This window comes from Chrysemys picta, chromosome 13 (assembly GCF_011386835.1).
Source record: "Chrysemys picta bellii isolate R12L10 chromosome 13, ASM1138683v2, whole genome shotgun sequence".
NCBI lineage: Eukaryota > Metazoa > Chordata > Testudines > Emydidae > Chrysemys > Chrysemys picta.
Window position 1 is genome coordinate 37,994,676 of NC_088803.1, and position 17,767 is coordinate 38,012,442.

The following is a 17,767-nucleotide window of genomic DNA, read 5'->3' on the forward strand; positions in this document are numbered from 1 at the left end:
GGTATGCTACAGCAATGTGGATTTACTTCCCAGCTTGCTGTTCATTAACTCTCCGTATGGACATGCCATGTATTAAAGTGACAGTAAAAGTGAAGAAGAAACAAACAATAAACCACAGTAGTTAAGCTCTCATAAGCACAGAAGTGACTTGTCACTAAGTAGTTTTGCAGATTGTGTTTCTGTCTGGAATGTCATCACAGTCTATGCAAATTGAAAACTAAAGACAGCTGCTGCACATGTCTGAATGCAGAGCATAGGAAAGCTGAACATATGGTGGGTCAGCCCCCCTGCCTGGAGACAGACTCAAATCCAGGTCTAATGAAGGCTACAGCTAAGCATAGCGTGCAGGGGGAGCACACAGGACATAACCCTTATTATTCTCAATTCAAAGAAATGAATTCTGCTGAGGTTTTCCTAGGAGCCAGATACTCACAGGTCTTGTTGGCTCACATCCCTGTTGCTCAGAATGAAGTTGAAGGTTGTATACCCCAGCAAACAAAGAGAAATGGCATTATCAACATGTACCCCGCAACTACCTGGGCTGGACCAAAACCCAGTCTGGGTTCTGTAGCAGTCTGGTCTGGGAGATGAGAAATTGTGACTTGCTAATTAAAAATTGGTGTGTTTAATGTATTAAGCTTGAAAGTGAATGATACAGTCAGTACGGAAACCTCCATGTTATTTATTTTTATATTAAATTCCATTTCCAGGATGACTTCAATGCAGCTGTTCTGATTTACATCAGCTGAGGTTCTGGCCAATTGTTTTAAATGAAAGCTTAGATTCTGGACCATAATTCCACATCAAGGGGTAGATTACATGGCAAAGTCTGTGGCTATGTAATCCAATAATACACGGGACCCTGATTCACTATGGGCCCTCTTTCACAGGGTATCTGACCCTTTAAGGGGAGTTGGGGCCCAGCAGTGACTTATTAGCTATCTCTTAGCTGAGATTGATTAGCTAGGAGTCGGGTAAATATACAACCAGCTAGTAGTTCGGCTGAGCTGGAAAGCTGCAGGGAGTAGGCAGGTTCCTGCAGGGAACCTTAGGGGCAGAGCTATAGGAATTGGATTTGCTCCAGAGGGAGGCCCTCAACTCCTAGGCAAATCGCTTAAAGGAGGATTGAAAAAGAGCTGCAAAGAGCAGGGGGCTCTGACAGGAAGCCCCTGGGTCACAAGGGGAAAGGGCACATGTTGTGGATGATTTGCAGGCAGCTGGATATAGAGGGGAACCTGCAGGGAAGAGATCGGTCCTGCAGAAGACCTTGGATTGCGGGGGAAGGAATTTGAGTTACTCGTCTTTTGTGTAGAAGAAATAAAGTTGAAGCCCTGAGAAGAAGGGCCTGATCCAACAGTCTGGGTGTGGTGTCAATCCTTTCTGGCCTACGCACTCATTATGGAGCAGAAAACTGTATGAACTGAGATGGAAAGACCAGTCCAACAACAAGCAATGTGATACAGTAGACTGAGGTGCCTTCTCTCAAGCAAAGACCTACTGCTGAGACACTTTCTGCTGCTGACGAAGTTATATTCCTTGTAACTCAATTTCATTTGTGCACATGAAGGCCAAGAGTTAATTCTGATGCACAAAGGATATTCCACAGCTGCTTTAAGAGATGTAAGGATCACTAACAAGCACGATTCACAACTTCTACCTCTTTTAACAGAACTGGAACTTCTGATGGGTAACATGTTTATGTAGTTACCTTAACAACAGGTATTAAAAAAAGTTAATGTCTCTGGATAACCTTCTATGTCTGTCTCTCTGGGCACTTACTCTTTAGACTTGGTGGCCACCAGAAGTCTAAGTGGCCTCCGAGAGCAGAAAGATTGGTTTAAGATGGTCTCCACTTCTTGAAACGGACGCAGGAATACCAGGTCCTCATTAATGGAGTAGATCTTCCTTCCAACCTGCAGGCTGGCCATCTGCAAATGAAACATAAATACCACACAAAGCTTTAGGTCATTTGAAAGGTCCTTAACAGTTCAGGATGCAGGAAAGGTTGGCTACTGTAATACTCATTGTTAGAGTCACAGAGATTTATGGGGACACTGCAAGTATCAACTCCAGTACACACAGACAGAACTGAATGTCCTGCCAACACCGCAGGTCAGATCAACAACACAACAACATACAAGACAACAACTTAACAGTCAGATATGGATATAGTGCCACCTCTTGCTGGCGGTGCTGTCTACACTAAACATTGTAATTCACAGGTGTAGATTGATAGCTTCGACTACTCCTTGGTTTGCAAGCTACTAGGATTATTAATGTCCAGAAGATATACACAAAGTTTTTTTTTTCTTTCCCCGGGTCATCAAATCATTTGTCAGTTACATTTAGAGTCCCTATGACTGTCCACAACTAATAAAAGAATCTCTATCCAACAACAGTAACATGAAGTAATAGGGGATACCAAGAATACATTTACTTCCTAAGATTTTGCATTTCTACTGCACTTTTTGTTGGAGGATCGCAAACTGAGCCTCACTAACCCCTGTGAGATAGGGAAGTATTGCTATCCATAGTTGACAGGTGGGGAAACTGAGGCACAGAGACCAACATTTTCAAACTTGAATGACTGAATTTAAGCATATAATCTATAGTTACCCACCTAAATAAATGTGGCCTGATTTTAAGTAGTGTGGAAAGCCTGCCATGGATTTCAAAAGGAGATTTGGTTGCTCAACATCTCTGAAAATCAGGCCATTTTTATTCAGGTGCCAAACTTTAGTCCCCCGAGTTTGAAACTTTTGTCCTTAGTGACTTGGCCAAGGTCACACAGTAAGTCCAAGGCAGAACAAGGAACAGAATGCAGAACCTCCTGCTCTAACTATTAGATAATAACCCTTAACAATTCACTTACTAATCCATCCACATATCAGCTCGTTTTAAATGAGATACCAGCACCTAGACTGAGAATCACAAAATCCAGAATCCCCTTAATGAAGTTAAAGAAAAACAAAATGCTATGGGCCCAATTTACCACTCAGCCCACAGGTTCTGAGTAACTCCCACTGATTTTAAGATCTGTCTTGTTCCATATCTTCTCTGCCTGAAAATATAATTGAAGCTGGTGAGGTTCAATGCTTTTGAACTCAGCCAGTTAAAAATGTCCAACACCTGAAGATAGTTTTACTCTCTTAGGCAAAATCTCTTCGGGATTGTACTGGGCTGCCGTTCTCAGTGTAAGTGTATTGCTCTCTATATTACTTGCACTTTCTGTTCATAACATCCCTTTAGAAACCTGTAAATGGTATTTCATTCCCCTTCCCTCTTGTATCTTTCCAGCTGGCAAATTTTAATTCCAGAAATTGGGCTCTACAAGACCTTGGCTATGCTGCCCTGACCACGAGCCCTTCAATGTTGCATTTGAAATCTACAGACAGTTTAATTGACTTACAATAAAGGAGGTATACACATTACTTCACAAATCCACTTCCAGATCTGAAACTTAACCTGTGGCATGAGAGAAGCTGGAAGCCCAGATTTGTCTTAGCCTATGAATGGTTTCGCTCATCTTAAATTAGCACCTCGATTTTGGAAATTAGAGCTCAGTTTATAGTCTAGGGTTCATTGATTTTTTTAATTAGAATTTAGGAAATACAAGTGCTTGGTTTTGTTCATTTCATCACAGAGACAACAGGAGCTGGTGCACCCTATTGCCTACTAAACTATATATTTTCTCAGCCAAATTATTAAAGGGAGAAGCCATCAAATGCTCTCTATATTACTTGCACTTTCTGTTCATAACATCCCTTTAGAGAACATCCCTCTCCTCTTTTATCTTTCCATCTGGCAAATTTTAATTCAGCCTAATCCTCCACCTGCCCCCCAGTTTCTAACACAGCTGAAATGAACATGACTCTATTGACCTGGTGCATCATCATTATCAACTATGAGAGTTCTGTGAACAAAGTGAGGAGGATAGATTTTTTAATATTTTGATTTATAGTTAAATGGAAAAGTTTGCGTCATTAATAGCTATTTATACTGACAAGTTTGCAACAGGATATGGAGGAGTTAGAAAAATAAATTCAGATTTTCAGAATTATGCCTATGCATTTAATTTGTGCAGAGTTACTTCAAATTCATGCATAACTGCACTAAGTCTATGTGCAAACGACTACTTTAAATTTCGAATTGTCTATTTATACCTACTACAGACCAATTTAGACAAACAATCATGGTACAGTAAATCCATGTACAAATTAGGTGCAAAGTTTCATGCCAAATTGAACAACCTTGGAAAATATATTTTCTTCCATGGATTATAACAATTCAAGCAGATTAAAATTTGGAGTTGTGTTTCTTTTTAGAGCAAAATTCTACATTGTAATGGCTCTTGCATTTCCTGAATCATGGACGTTCCTTATGATAACTCAGTACAGTTGTCTGGCTATGGGCCTCTGGCTTTTTTGAAGAGCGAGCAGCCCACTGGTTGCTATCCATCAGATGGCCTTTGGCCAAATGGTTGTATGTTGGACATGGTTTGTGCAAATACAATACATCTGCTTGTCAGTTGGATGTTCAAAGTCAGATAGCAAGCATAACTCTCAATGGGGTAATTTTTTCACTATTGTTTCCTTCCTAGGTGTCTGAGTGTACTGTACAAACAAGCTCCAGGATCAAAACATGTGGAAACAAGTGTTGCTGGTAATATACTAAACCTGGAATGCGTTGAATGAGGCATACCGGAGATGCATACAGAAGGCTGGAAGGGACCTCAAGCGGTCATTTAGTCCAGCCCCTAGTGCTGAGGCAGGACCAAGTATACCTAGACTCTCCCTGACAGATGTTAGCCTAACCTGTTCTTAGAAACCTCCAGTGATGGGGATTCCACAACCTGCCTTGGAAGCCTGTTCCAGGTTAACTATTCTTATAGTTAGAAAGGTTTTCCTAATATCTAACATAAATTTCCCTTGCCGTAAATTATGCCCATTACTTCTTGTCCTACCTTCAGTGGACATGGAAAACAATTGATCACTGTCCTTTAGATAACAGCCAGTAACATATTTGAAGACTGTTTATCAAGTTCCCCCTCAACCTTCTTTTATCAAGATGAAACATGCCCAGTTTTTTTAACCATTTTATCATTTTTGTTGTTCTCCTCTGGAGTCTCTCCAATTTGTCCTTGTCTTTCCTAAAACGTGGCACCTAGAACTGGACACAGGACTCCGACGGAGGCCTCACCAGTGCCCAGCAAAGCAGGACAATTACTTCCCGTGTCTTACATATGACGCTCCTGTTAATACAACCCAGCAGGATATTAGCCTTTTCACAATTGCATCACATTATTGACTCATATTCAATTTGTGATCCATTATACTCCCAAGTTCCTTTTAATCAGTACTACCATCTAGCCAGTTATTCCTGATTTTGCAGCTGTGCGTTTGATATTTTCTTCCTAAGTTTAGTATTTTGCACTTGTCTTTTATTGAATTTCATCTTGTTTATTTTAGATAGATTCTCCAATTTGTCATTTTGACTTCTAATCCTCTCCTCCAAGTGCTTGCAACCCCTCCCAGGTCAGTATCACCTGCACATTTTATAAGCATACTCTCCACTCCATTATCCAAGTCATCAATGAAAACATTGACCCAGAGCTGATCCTTGTGGGACCCCAATTAGATCCGTCCTCCCAATTTGACGGAACCATAGATAGCAACTCTTTAAGTATGCTCTTTCTAGCAGTTTTGCACCCACTGTATAGTAATTCAGTCTAGACCCCATTTCCCTAGTTTGCTTATGAGAATGTCAGATGGGACCGTGCATTACTAAAATTAAGATATATCACATCTAAGCTTCCCCACATCCACTAGGCCAATAACCCTGTCAAAAAAGGAAATTAGGTGGTTTGGCATGATTTGTTCTTGACAAATCCAGGTTGGCTATTACCCTATTATCCTCTAGGTGCTTACAAACTGATTGTGTGCAGTGTTAGGCTGACTGGTTTATAATTCCCCAGATCCTCTTTATTCCCCTTTAAAGATAAATACTGTGTTTGCCCTTCTCCGGGCCTCTGGGATCTCACCCCCTCTCCATGCATTCTCAAATATAATCACTAATGGTTCCAAGATTGCTTCAGCTAGTTCCTTAAGCATCCTAGGGTGCATTTGATCAGGCCCTGCTGACTTGAATACATCAGACTTATCTAAATGTTCTTTAACCTGTTCTTTCCCTATTTCAGCTTGTGTTCTTTCCTCCATGTTGTTAATATTAATTGTTTTAAGTATCTGGTCACAATTAACCTTTTTAGTGAAGACTGAAGCAAAATAGGCATTAAACACCTCAGCCTTCTTGATCTCATCAGTTATTAGCTCTCCCTCCCCACTAAGTGGAGGACCTACACTTTCCTTCATCTTTCTCTTGCTACTAATATATTTATTGAACCTCTTCTGATTGCCTTTTATATCATTAGCTTAGGTGTAACTCATTCTGTGCCTTAGCCTTTCTGATTTTGTCCCTACATGATTGTACTATCCTTGAGTACTCATTATTAGCAATTTGTCCATGTTTCCACTTTTTGTAGGATTCCTTTTTGATTTTCAAATCATCAGAGCGCTCCTGATGGATCCATGTTGGCCTCTTACTATTCTTCCTATCTTTCCTTTACATCAGGATAGTTATGCCTTTAATATTGTCTCTTTGAGAAACTTCCACCTCTCCTGAACTCCCTTTTCCCTTAGATTTTCTTTCTGTGGGATTTTACCTACCAGTTCTGTGAGTTTGTGAAGGTCTGTTTTTTTTACATCAAACTGGCCTTATTCTGCTGCTCTCACTCCTTCCTTTTCTTTAGAATCATGAAATCTATCATTTCATGATCACTTGCACCCAAATTGCCTTCAGATTCACAACAGATTCCTCTCTGTTAGTTAGAATCAAGTTACTTCCTCAGTTACTTCCTCCACCTTCTGAAACAAGGAATGTCCCAAGTACATTTCAAGAACTCACTGGACATTTTGTGTTTTGCTGTATTATTTTTCCAGTGGATGACTGGGTAGTTAAAAGTCCCAGTTTTACCAGGTCTTGTGTTTTGGATATTTCTGATGTTTGTTCTAGAAATGCCTCATCCAACTCCTCCTCCTGATTTGGGGGTCTACAGTAGTGCCCTACCGTGACATCTTCACCACCCGACTGTCAACTGGTCTACCTCTCATCTCCTTCTGGACCTCAGAACAAGTGTATATATTCTTGATGTATAATGCAACACCACCTCCCTTTTTTCCCTGCCTGTCTTCCTGAACAAGCTATACCCCTCTACAGAAATATTTCAGTCATGAATTTATCCCACTGTGTTTCTGTGATGCCAATTAAGTAATAATTTAGTTTATGTACTAATTCTTCCAGTTCTTCATTTTTATTCCCAATATGCCTTGCATCTGTATACAGACATCTAAGATGCTGAGTAGATCCACCCATTATTATCCTTCTTATTGCTCCTATGACCCTACTGTAATTTTCCATTCTCCCCTCCCCCCCAACATCTAGCCCTATGTTAAGGGCACCTTTTTTTATACCTAGCTGTGGGCTTTTGTCCCCTGCCCCCTTTAATCTGGAGTAATTCCCCACTGAAGTTGATGGAGTTGTTCCAGATTCACACTAATATATCTGAAATCCTAACCTGGCCTAAAGATCGGTAATAAAATCCAATGAACCGTGGTTGGACACAATGAAGTGAAACTCCTTGCCCTGGTTTTGCCCTGGAGTGTTAAAACAGGCAGAAGATTTCCAAAATGGCCTAAAGCGGCTGAGCTGGCACTGAACCATATGCTAGATTGCTTTGTAGTATCAAAAAGCAATTAAAGAGCCCAAGAATGTAATGAAACGCATTACTGCTAGGCTTCAAATCTTGGTGAATTGAGTTGACAGCTTTCCAGTTCAGTGAGATCTTGATTTGGTTACTTCAAGATTTTAAAGCCGAGTTGAAAAGATGGGCAGATGGTCACAGCTTGTTTGTCTTGGACAGTCAAGAAAAAGATGCCATAGAAAACTGTGTGCTTCTGTTGTCTCAAAACACAAACAAATTTTCAATGCAGAATGTTCTACAGGCAGCTGGCCAAAGAAATGACCAAGGGATTATCTGTCAGGCAATGGTTTACCCTAGAGGTTTGCATTAATAAAATATTTGGCCAATTTCTGTTAATTTGAGTATGAGCTGAGGCATGGGCACAGCTTTGCTGATGGCTACAAAACAAAGGAGAATAAGATCATTTAATTCTAATATTAAACTGCATCTTAAAGTTGCTATTTGGGATTCTCTCCACATGTCGAAATCAATGTGGTTGCTTCCTCGCTTTAGATCATTAAGGAAGCAGAGGCAGCCACATCCAAGCAATCTGCAGGATCGCCAGGAAAGAGAGCCCACAGTCAGAGGTGCTAGGCTTGGACTTGGGAGATTAGCGTTCCAGACCCTGCTCTCCCACAAGCTTCCTGTGTGACATTGGGCAAGTCTCTCCATGCTTCCGTTCCGCAAAATGGGGATAATAGCACTTCCCTACCTTTGCGGGGGGAGGGGAGGGGGTTGTAAGGATAAATACATCAAAAGGTTGTGAGGTGCTCCGATACTGTGGTAATGGAGGCCACATAACAACCTCAGATAGATACATTACTATATGTGAGAATCCAATCAAGCTGATTAGGGCTTTTAGAAAACACCAGAATCACCAGTTTATACATGGTTGAAAAAAACAGTATTCAAATACAGTGTATGCCCACTCTGTAAATCCAACTACTGTCTCCCTGCTCTCAGCTTTCAATCTCCTGACACTGCCCAAGCTTTGCGATCCTCACAGAAAGGAGCTGTCTGTTGTCTTCTCACTTAATAAAAATGTTTCAGCAAGAATGTTTTACGCAAAGCAGCCAAACACGTATCAATGCACAGAGGCAGTTTATGACCAGAGGAACTGCAGACAATCCCCAATTTCCTATTAGCTGCCACTAACATGAAACAGGCTCATAAAGGATATTGCTGTGCCTTTTCAAAGAAGAAGCTTCTTCCCACTGCCAAAAGGGAAATGTTTATAATTGTCAGAAGGTCTCACCTCTGCATGAGATCCTCGCTCAACAGACTTAACCACGATTGCTTTATTCTTTTCTTCAATGTCAAACCCGTAGTCATCCTCTCCAGGTAAGATCTTAAAAACAAAAAGAGCACCGGGTAATGTTTTACAGATATGGAAGTGTGTTTTGGAGGAACTGGTGAGCTGAAAGGAGACAGAGTTGGGCTTTTCACTTCTTAAGTCACTGTTGTCATAGATTCATGGATCTGAAAGTCAGAAGGGACCACTAGATCATCTAATGTAATCTCCTGCATAACACAGAGCCTAAAACTGTATCAGTTACTCCTCTCCTGTAGTGTATTGAACTTAATAACTTGTGATTTCAGTCTCTGTACTTAGTTCCATCAGATAAGCCTCATGCATTTTAGTGAACTTAACACATTTAATACACATCTAATAAATCAGAGAAATAAATCTAATAAATCAGATGAAAATAAAAGCTGCCTATAATCTAACACGTGCCACTATGAGAAGAAAATTATAGAAGATTACTCCCTTGATCCTTCCGACTTCTACACTGCTGAAAAGCACTGGTCTTTTTCTATTACAGTCAATGCCATTAACTAAAACTTATCAATTTCCTCCTGTTAGTGGTTCATCACAGCAGAAGATTATGAAAATAGAACCGTCCTTCCCTGAAGGAGCCAAAAATCTCCAGGTGCAAAATAACTCACTATTCTAGGACACCTGCAAGAAAAAAAACAACAACCACCTGTTCAGGAGATGTTCAGATAAAAAGGGAAGCACCAATGGGGGAAGATTCAGTGGAAAATGTGCAGTGGTTCCTTCTAACAAAACGCTTTGAGAACAATGCTACTCAAGCATACTCAGTACAAAGAGTTCATTAGAAAATGAGCACAGTGCTAGTTAGGTTTTGACCTTGCACTGTTACAAGTGGCATGAGTTTCAGCCCAACACAATGTGTATATTATTGCCTCAAGTTTGGGATTCAATTGAAAACTACTTGGGCAGCTCTCCCATTCAACTTGTCATTTTCCATGCAAAGAGGCTGTGCAGTTTCTCTCCTGTTGGAGAAGCATGCTCAGGGCTACATTTTCAAAGCACCAACTGGGGAGTTAGCCTTAAAATTCCCATTTATTTGAATGGGAGTCACGTAGCTAAAGCCAAATGCAGTGTTAACCTTTTGGGAGAAAAATCAACCAACAGCGCTGAGGCAGGTTGTTGGGGAATAGTGGTAATTTCAGATAGCTCTATTGGAAACAACACTAACTCACCGTCCTTGTATTCCCTGATAACATGGTAAAGTTGCCACTCTATATGACCCACGACCACTACTCTGAACAAAACCTTGGGTGTTTCTGAACATTCACATGTGGCATGACAAGACTATATTCAGCCTTCTCACAGAGGTGGATAGTGAAACAAAATGACCCAGTATCTTAAACATTCAAGGCACATCTACACAGCGAGCAGCAGCCTGCGGCCGCACGTGTCAAACCCAGATCAACAGACTCGGGCTCATGGAGCTTGCACCACGGTGCTAAAAATAGCTGTGTAGATATTGCCGCTTAGGCTGGAGTTTGGGCTCTATAGCCTAGGGAGAGGTGTAGGTTTCACAGCCCAAGCTATAATGTCTACACGGCTATTTTTTGCGCTGTAGCCCAAGCTCTGAGACTCACTGCTGTGGGCAGCTACTCACTGTGTAGATGTACACAGAGGTCTTGATTTGCAAAACCTGAGAAGCCAAGGGCTACACACCATTGAATGTCTAGTTTGTGTGCAAATATCCTGATTGCACATGGAAATCTCTTTCATGCCCTGTCATTTTCTAATGACCTTCCTGCCCTTCTCAGTTCTAAAACTGAGGTCAAACGGAATTGTTTGTAAAATTTTTAATGTGGATTGTTTTCAATGAAAGTGATGGTGATGAAACTAATAGTCCAACATTTCTATGCCACTTTTCAAGCCAAAGAATCCCAAAGCCCTTTTATAAATATTTATGCAAACTATAGTCAGTGTTCCCTTCATCTGCTGCTATGCAACACTTTTAAGAAAGCTGTGATGTGTTTTTCACATAATGAAATAGTAATACCTTGCATTTCGGTACAGTACAGCCTTTCATCCCAAAGGATCTCAAAGCAATGAAGAGACTTTCCATATACAGGAATCACTTCTGTCACCCCTGAAATGCAGCCACTTTGGGAGTATAAAACGGCAGCTGCTTAATACTGAACAGCAGCATCACACAATTATACAGTCCAGGATGTAAAGAAGAATATTCAATTGAAATTGCAGGGGAAGTTTAGACAGGCAGAACATCCTCAAATAGAATTTGGCCAGAACACAGGGAGAAGAAATATCCTAAAAATAGCCCATTATATTTGTTTCTATCACATCTGCTTTCTTTGCAACAAGTGAGATACGAGTTCCAGCACATGTATCACCGTTTATTAGTGACTGCACTCTTTCCCAATAACAGCTTGTTACCACTACAGTGTCCATCATAACAATTATATAGTTCTTTGTTTTGCTAGTCACTCTAGTACACAGGTTTCCAGCTATGGTCTGCAGAGTAGTCCATGCAAAGCAGGCTGGTCACATGATGCTGGTTCCTCTTTCATTCCTAGCTGCTAAATCCCATTAAACGGCAGCTAAAAATACTGAATTAAATATTTCTTGTATGACACTTTCCTACATAAGCTATAGTTGTAGTGCCACAGGGAAGTCATATAACTGTGAATGGTGGAGCGATGTCCATGATATAATGTCTATTAAAAGATGGTCCAGGCTCTGAATAAATTGTAGATCCTCTACTTAATGTAATCATTGTAATAGATATGTACAGGGGACTGTATCTTTAAGGGCTGATCTTCCCAGACAGAGCCACGCTATTTAATGGATGGCTCTTGGCAGAAGCAAAGATGGCTATTTGGGATATGGCAGAGAGGCAGAAAGTATAAGCTTTAAGCTAAGGGGAATCTAAGTCATTAATGATCACTTTCTGCCCTCAGATTTCCATGGACAGCTCCCCACTGAAATCAAAGGGGTCTGTGTGCCCCGATGGACCAGCAGAACTTGGCCACAAGCCAACATTAAAAAATGGTGACAACAAAGAGATGATTCAGTGAACATGGAACTATATCCCTACTGCACTATGAAAGTGCCTAATCATCTGGTAGGGGACTTTCCCCCAACATGGAAAACACATGTTAAACCATTGTCAGTGGCCAGGACATCAGATTGCAATATGGTCTGTCTGAATAAACAGTAACACCAAATGGATAGCTTGTGGCTTCCTTTATTCCAGGTTAACCTCTATTTCAGCCATCTTCTGTACACAAATGCACATGGGCTAAACCAGTGTTTGGAGTGAAGCAAAGGTTATATCTGGTACTCCCCTCACATACTTTCCAGTGGCCGGTTGAGGGTGGCTATGTAGTCAGAAGGCCTGGAAGCACGCAAAAGGCTGAAGATTTCTCCCCTTGCATTTGTTGTGTTTTCGCTTCAGCTCAGTTTCCTCGAGGCAAATCCCTTTTACTGAGACTTTGTTCCAGTTTTCAGAATCTGGCCCAATAACTGTATTTTTAGGTATTCCTCAGATGTATTCCTTGTGCTCCTTGCATGCATACTGACCTAAGTGTGTGATCTTAAATCCAATCCCTCTCAGGATACACATGAGTAAAACTTGATTGCATGATTGCGGAAATCCAACTCAACAGAGAGTGTGAACATGGTTGAAGTGAATTAATTGAAAACTTCAGACATACACTAGTGGGGAAAACATTTGCAGCATAAATCCAGCTCTGCTATAAGCCTTGCCAAGGAAGCCTTTGAGTCACTAAAGTCTTTGGTGTTACATTTCGCCAATCACTAAACACAAAAAATAAAACACAACAAAAACCAAGATCCTTTTGATCCATGACCTCCACCGTGAACTGAACATTCTGAATAACTTAAGAATGGAAGATTTACAGTATAAGAGAGACTTATTTTCACTTTAGTGTTTGCTGGGGTTTTTAGTGGCCAAATCCACTCAAAAATACCCTTATCATGGCCTCTGGCTACACCTGGATGACAGATGCCTCTTGTTATTGACTTGCCAGCCCAACTCCTTGGGAGTTCAGAGATCCCTCTGGGACAGACTCTCATTAGTGACTCTGTTCCTGAGGGTGTTTTTAATCAATGATTTTGAATTCTCAAGCCTGAATAGACTTTGGGAGGCTAGACCAATGAAAGGTAATGAGGCAGCCTCTCTCTTGCAGAAGCTGTGCAGAATGAGGTCATTTTATATTAGCACAAGACTTAAGAATAATTCCCCTGGAATGAGTAAACAGTGAAGAGATTTTATTAGGGAGTGAGCAGGACTTTATTTTAACAATGCAAGTCACTATTTAATCTCTGAATAAGAGAAATGTGTTTTGCAATTCCATAGTTTTATCAGCACATTTAAGGGGGTTGCCTTGTTCATTGAAATGGCTCTTTTAAAATTGAAGTGAGAAACATGAATGAGTTATAATGCAACCTAGTACCTTCACACTTGAGACCGTGGGATGAGAGGGTGCTACACTATACAGAGTAAGTTCAAAGTGCTATTATTATTAATTATTATTTGATTTAGTGCCTTTTGTTTTCAAAGCCTCTTCTAAATATGACCAAGATAGCAGGCAAGTATTATCCTAATTTTGCAGATGGGCAAATTAAGGCACAGCATGTTTAAGTGACTTGCTTAAAGCTATACAGTGAGCTCATGTCAGAAACTAGATTAGGACACAGGTGTATTCCTCATTCTTGTGCTGAGACCACTAGATGCCACCTTTCTCCAAAACACCTACAATGCCAGAAGGCAGTAATGTTGGTATTGACTTTCAATGGTGGCTAGGCTCCTGAACGACGTAGGTCCTTTTGAACAATGGGACTTAGGCTCTTACCGCACTTCTTAGGTGCTTTAGAAGCTGTTCCCCATGATGTTTGCAGGCAGTATTTCTACAGTGATGGGAAACGCTCTGACACCTTTCATTTAAGATCAGACAAATGATCCTGACTCGGTTGGTGTACCCTACTGATAGACTGAACTGTGAGTGTGAAACTTCTGGTGGATCCTTCATGGATATCCATCTCCATAAGCACATTTGTCTGTCTGAGATTTGATTCTTTAAGTGCTGGGCCTGATGAGCTGAAGTGTAGATCAAAAGTTAACAGGGGAATGCTGCAACATGGATACAATCCCTGTAGCTGGAGGCAGTCAGAAGCCTTAATGCTTTCTGAACTATGCAAAGAATTTTGTGTATTTTTTCAGCATGTCAAGATTTATGTCCATAAATCAAAAACAACTGCATAAATAAATGAATATCAAACTTTGTTTGAAGTGCATTTTTTTCCAGCCTGGAATCACTTTCCTTTGGCATTTGTGATTTTCATTGGCCAGAAAGTTCTTGTTGTTTCTCTCCTTACAGTGCAAGGTTGTCCAAGATAGGGAAAGGGGGAAAAACCTAGCACCAGTTGGTAGGTGAGTTGAGTTTGTTCTCCTCAGGCAACACAGGTTACACTGCAGAGATACAGTACAAAATCCAGCAGAGCGGAGGTTGTTACCCTAACTACAATGTGGCTTACAGGGAGCCCTAAGGAGCAAGGCGGAGATGTTCTGCAGACAGGGAAGCACAAGGATTCCAGCAGCTCCTTATTGCTAACCAAAAAAGGGAGGCATGAATGTTATCATGAATAAATGTGATGCATTTCCAGTGCTTGTATCCGTGGGATCTTCTACTTCACAAGCATTCAGGCAGCTCTTGGTTTGTGTAAATAGCAATGAAGCGCAGAAGTTTAGCACAAATAATTATTAATTTGAAAATCTGTACCAAGAAGTGTGCTGTTTATTTGCTATGAATCATTCATTATTCATTTTCGACTGTTAGCTCTTTGGGAGGGGATTGTGTTGTGCCTAACACAATGACACTTGTTTAGGAACTACAGTAACAGTAATATAATAAGTATTTCTCCTGTTTTAAATCTTTCAGTTACCCAGTCAGGGAGTAGATGTCACTTAGGTGCTCAGTCATACACTACTTGTAATCGATAGGAAACAGACAAAGTGAACAGCCCAAGAGGTTGAAATTTATTCACATAAACTCTTTGGTGAATGCTAAAAAACACCCAACACATTAGCAGAAAGTAGGATCAACCAGGTCTACTGCTGATCTTTAAAAGGCTCCCTTATTTCAGGGGTAGAAATAATGCTGTTGTTAGACACTTGAACTTTTAAATAAGGGGGAAGAAAAGTGGAAGATGTATGCTGGTTAATCTGTTTCCCCCAAAAAGGGACCTCTGTCCACAGGGAAGAAAATCAAAGCCGCTTGAGTGATGACAATTCCCTATGAGTGAATATGAAAATGATCTCTGAGTGCTTTGCAAAATGCAGGAATCAAGCCCAGAATGTAAGTTCTTGGCAAGTTAAGCAAATTATTCCTTTAGCAGCTTCTTTGTATCAAATGACTTTATAGGAGGATGAATACGGACACACAGCTCACTAGCACTGGCTGCGCAGGTGAACGATTTTTAGGGAGAAGGAGGGAGGGACATCACTGTATAGTGCTTTAAATATCACAATCAGCCATTAAGACAAACATTGAATGATCTCCCTGCAGGTAGTATAGCAGCAGGAGGGTGCAATTTTGGCCATCCCCCAGGAAAACTCCTCCCTCCTTTAATGGGCCTCAGGATCCTTTCCAGCAAAGCTGTTTTTGTTGTTACTGACCTGGGCTTTCTTTCTGCTCCTGCATTCTGCCAGTGCTCAACAGGAGAGGAGGGTGGGCTCTGGGCCACTGGCAGTAAATGAGGTTTTCTGGACAAATGACATCCAAGTCCAAACAAGGGTAAAGCAGTCCACATGCAGTCAAGAGTGTGATGGTATTTAACAGACTGGGAATTATGGGAAATAACTATTTGAAGGGCAGTCAACATGGAGAACAATATTATTGCCTGGAAAATGGTTTTCTTGGATCCCAGCCATGATATTGGAACTGAGACTTGAACTGGATATGTTCTGTATAGGAATCCAGCCTATCTGAAGCTATTTGGAATCACTCTGATAGTGACTCCTAAAAACGTATGAATCTTGGAGAATTACCCGACTTTTACCTAAGTACATCTACCATGCTATTTATGTCACTCAGTGTTTAACTTCAGCCCATCTGATGCAAGGCCTCCTTTTGAATCTACCTCCCCCAGCTTGTCTCTCAAGAAAAAGAAGCCTCACAGTGAATCAGTCAGCTGCAGTATCTGGCTACTGTCTGTAATTTCCCACCCTGTTTTTTTTCTACTATACTGTGGTATAAATTTAGTCTCTTAGAAAGCTAAAGATCACAATGCCTTTTGTGAAACAAACACCAGACCAGTTCTGTCTTACCAGCAGGCGCTTTGCTAGGATGTTTTCAATGAGCTTGAAGTCATTACGTAGCTGCTTGCTCTTGAAACTTGTACCCTCCATCTCCTCATCAGCATAAAAACGGAAATATTGGGATTCATCCTTGAATTCGCTCTTCTCCAGGACTGAAAACCAAAGGTGGAAGACACACACACGTGGACAGAGAGAGAGCAAGTTAGAAGGAAGTCTAAAAATATTTCCCCAACCTTTAGAAAACCAAAGACCAAACAAAATCCTGACCACCAATTCTAGCCAATCATTTATTTAGCACACTTTGGGCACACCTCTCCAAGATGCATGGTGGATCTTGGTCTGATCTTCAGTTCTTCTGATCATAGGCATAGTTTGACTTCTATATTTGGGGGTCAGCTCCAGTCAGGCCAATGTGGCTGCGTGTGGGGGGCAAGGGCAAATTCCACGCCTGCCTGAGGCTTGCAGTTTGGGAGGGCAATGCCCTCTCTGACACCCCCAAACTACACCCAAGCTTCTGATGCATGTGTAATGCCCATCGGGTCCTCTTAGAAGAAAGGTGCTATGTAGTATATTATCAAGCATTAGACAACTATGTATTATGGTTGGTTCATATAGGTCTCATCTCTGGAAACACCAGTTGGAACCTGGAAAGTAAATATTACTTCCCCACTGAATTAGCATTTCTTCATTGGTCAAATGCTGATTTATCTTTGGCCGTTTGTCTAATGGAGCTGAAACACATATTGATGTGATTTGTTTTGTCTTGGCATCAGCATCATGGAGGAAGACAATGGGCAGGTTCACAGCTTTGGGAACAATATTGCTCTTGAACTGCTTGTTAGAGGGATAGCAAGGGAGTCCACACATAATGGTTCAGAGTGTATGTGGAATGAAGGTATTAAGAATGGATAGGAGAGCTGAAAATGGGAGTGGAGTTCCACCATATGGCTCTGAGAGAGAAAGGCTGTTGTATATGTGTAACAATACCTTCATAAACCAGAGTAAATCTGGGTGGCTAGTGCCCAAAGAGTTCCATGCTGGGCCCCATGATCCCTATCCCTACAGCTTTAAGACCATGCCCAATCCCCAGGGCTCCTGCTTATTCATATTCAACGTGCCTCTCCCTGCAATCATATATGGGGCACCTTTTCACGCTATTGGTGCAGAATCTGAAATACTCAAGGGAGGATGCAGTGGCTGCTTTGTCAGCCACTAGCTGGAGAAATTCCCATCTGTAAACACAAGCCCATTGTGAGGCTTCCAAAGGCCAGTCAGCTCCACACAACAAAAAATGGCCTCAGAAGTAAATTAACTTCTCAACAGAGTCTCTTTCCTTCAGCAGCTT

The 17,767-nt window shown here is 41.2% G+C and overlaps 1 protein-coding gene across 4 annotated transcripts in view; it reads right to left on the reverse strand.

Moving 5' to 3' along the window:
- The window catches only part of PREX1 (phosphatidylinositol-3,4,5-trisphosphate dependent Rac exchange factor 1), a 221,261-nt gene that overhangs the window by 39,137 nt on the left and 164,357 nt on the right, over window positions 1-17,767 (reverse strand). For all 4 annotated transcript variants that reach the window (XR_006177052.2, XM_008172115.4, XM_008172114.4 and 1 more), the window contains exons 16-18: window positions 16,432-16,574; window positions 9,051-9,143; window positions 1,780-1,928 (exon numbers count right to left, since the gene is read on the reverse strand). Coding sequence is in view for 3 of the 4 variants with exons in the window: in XM_008172115.4 (XP_008170337.2) it covers window positions 1,780-1,928; window positions 9,051-9,143; window positions 16,432-16,574 (385 nt within the window). In the remaining variant the exon portion in view is untranslated. The remainder of the gene's footprint in view (window positions 1-1,779; window positions 1,929-9,050; window positions 9,144-16,431; window positions 16,575-17,767) is intronic.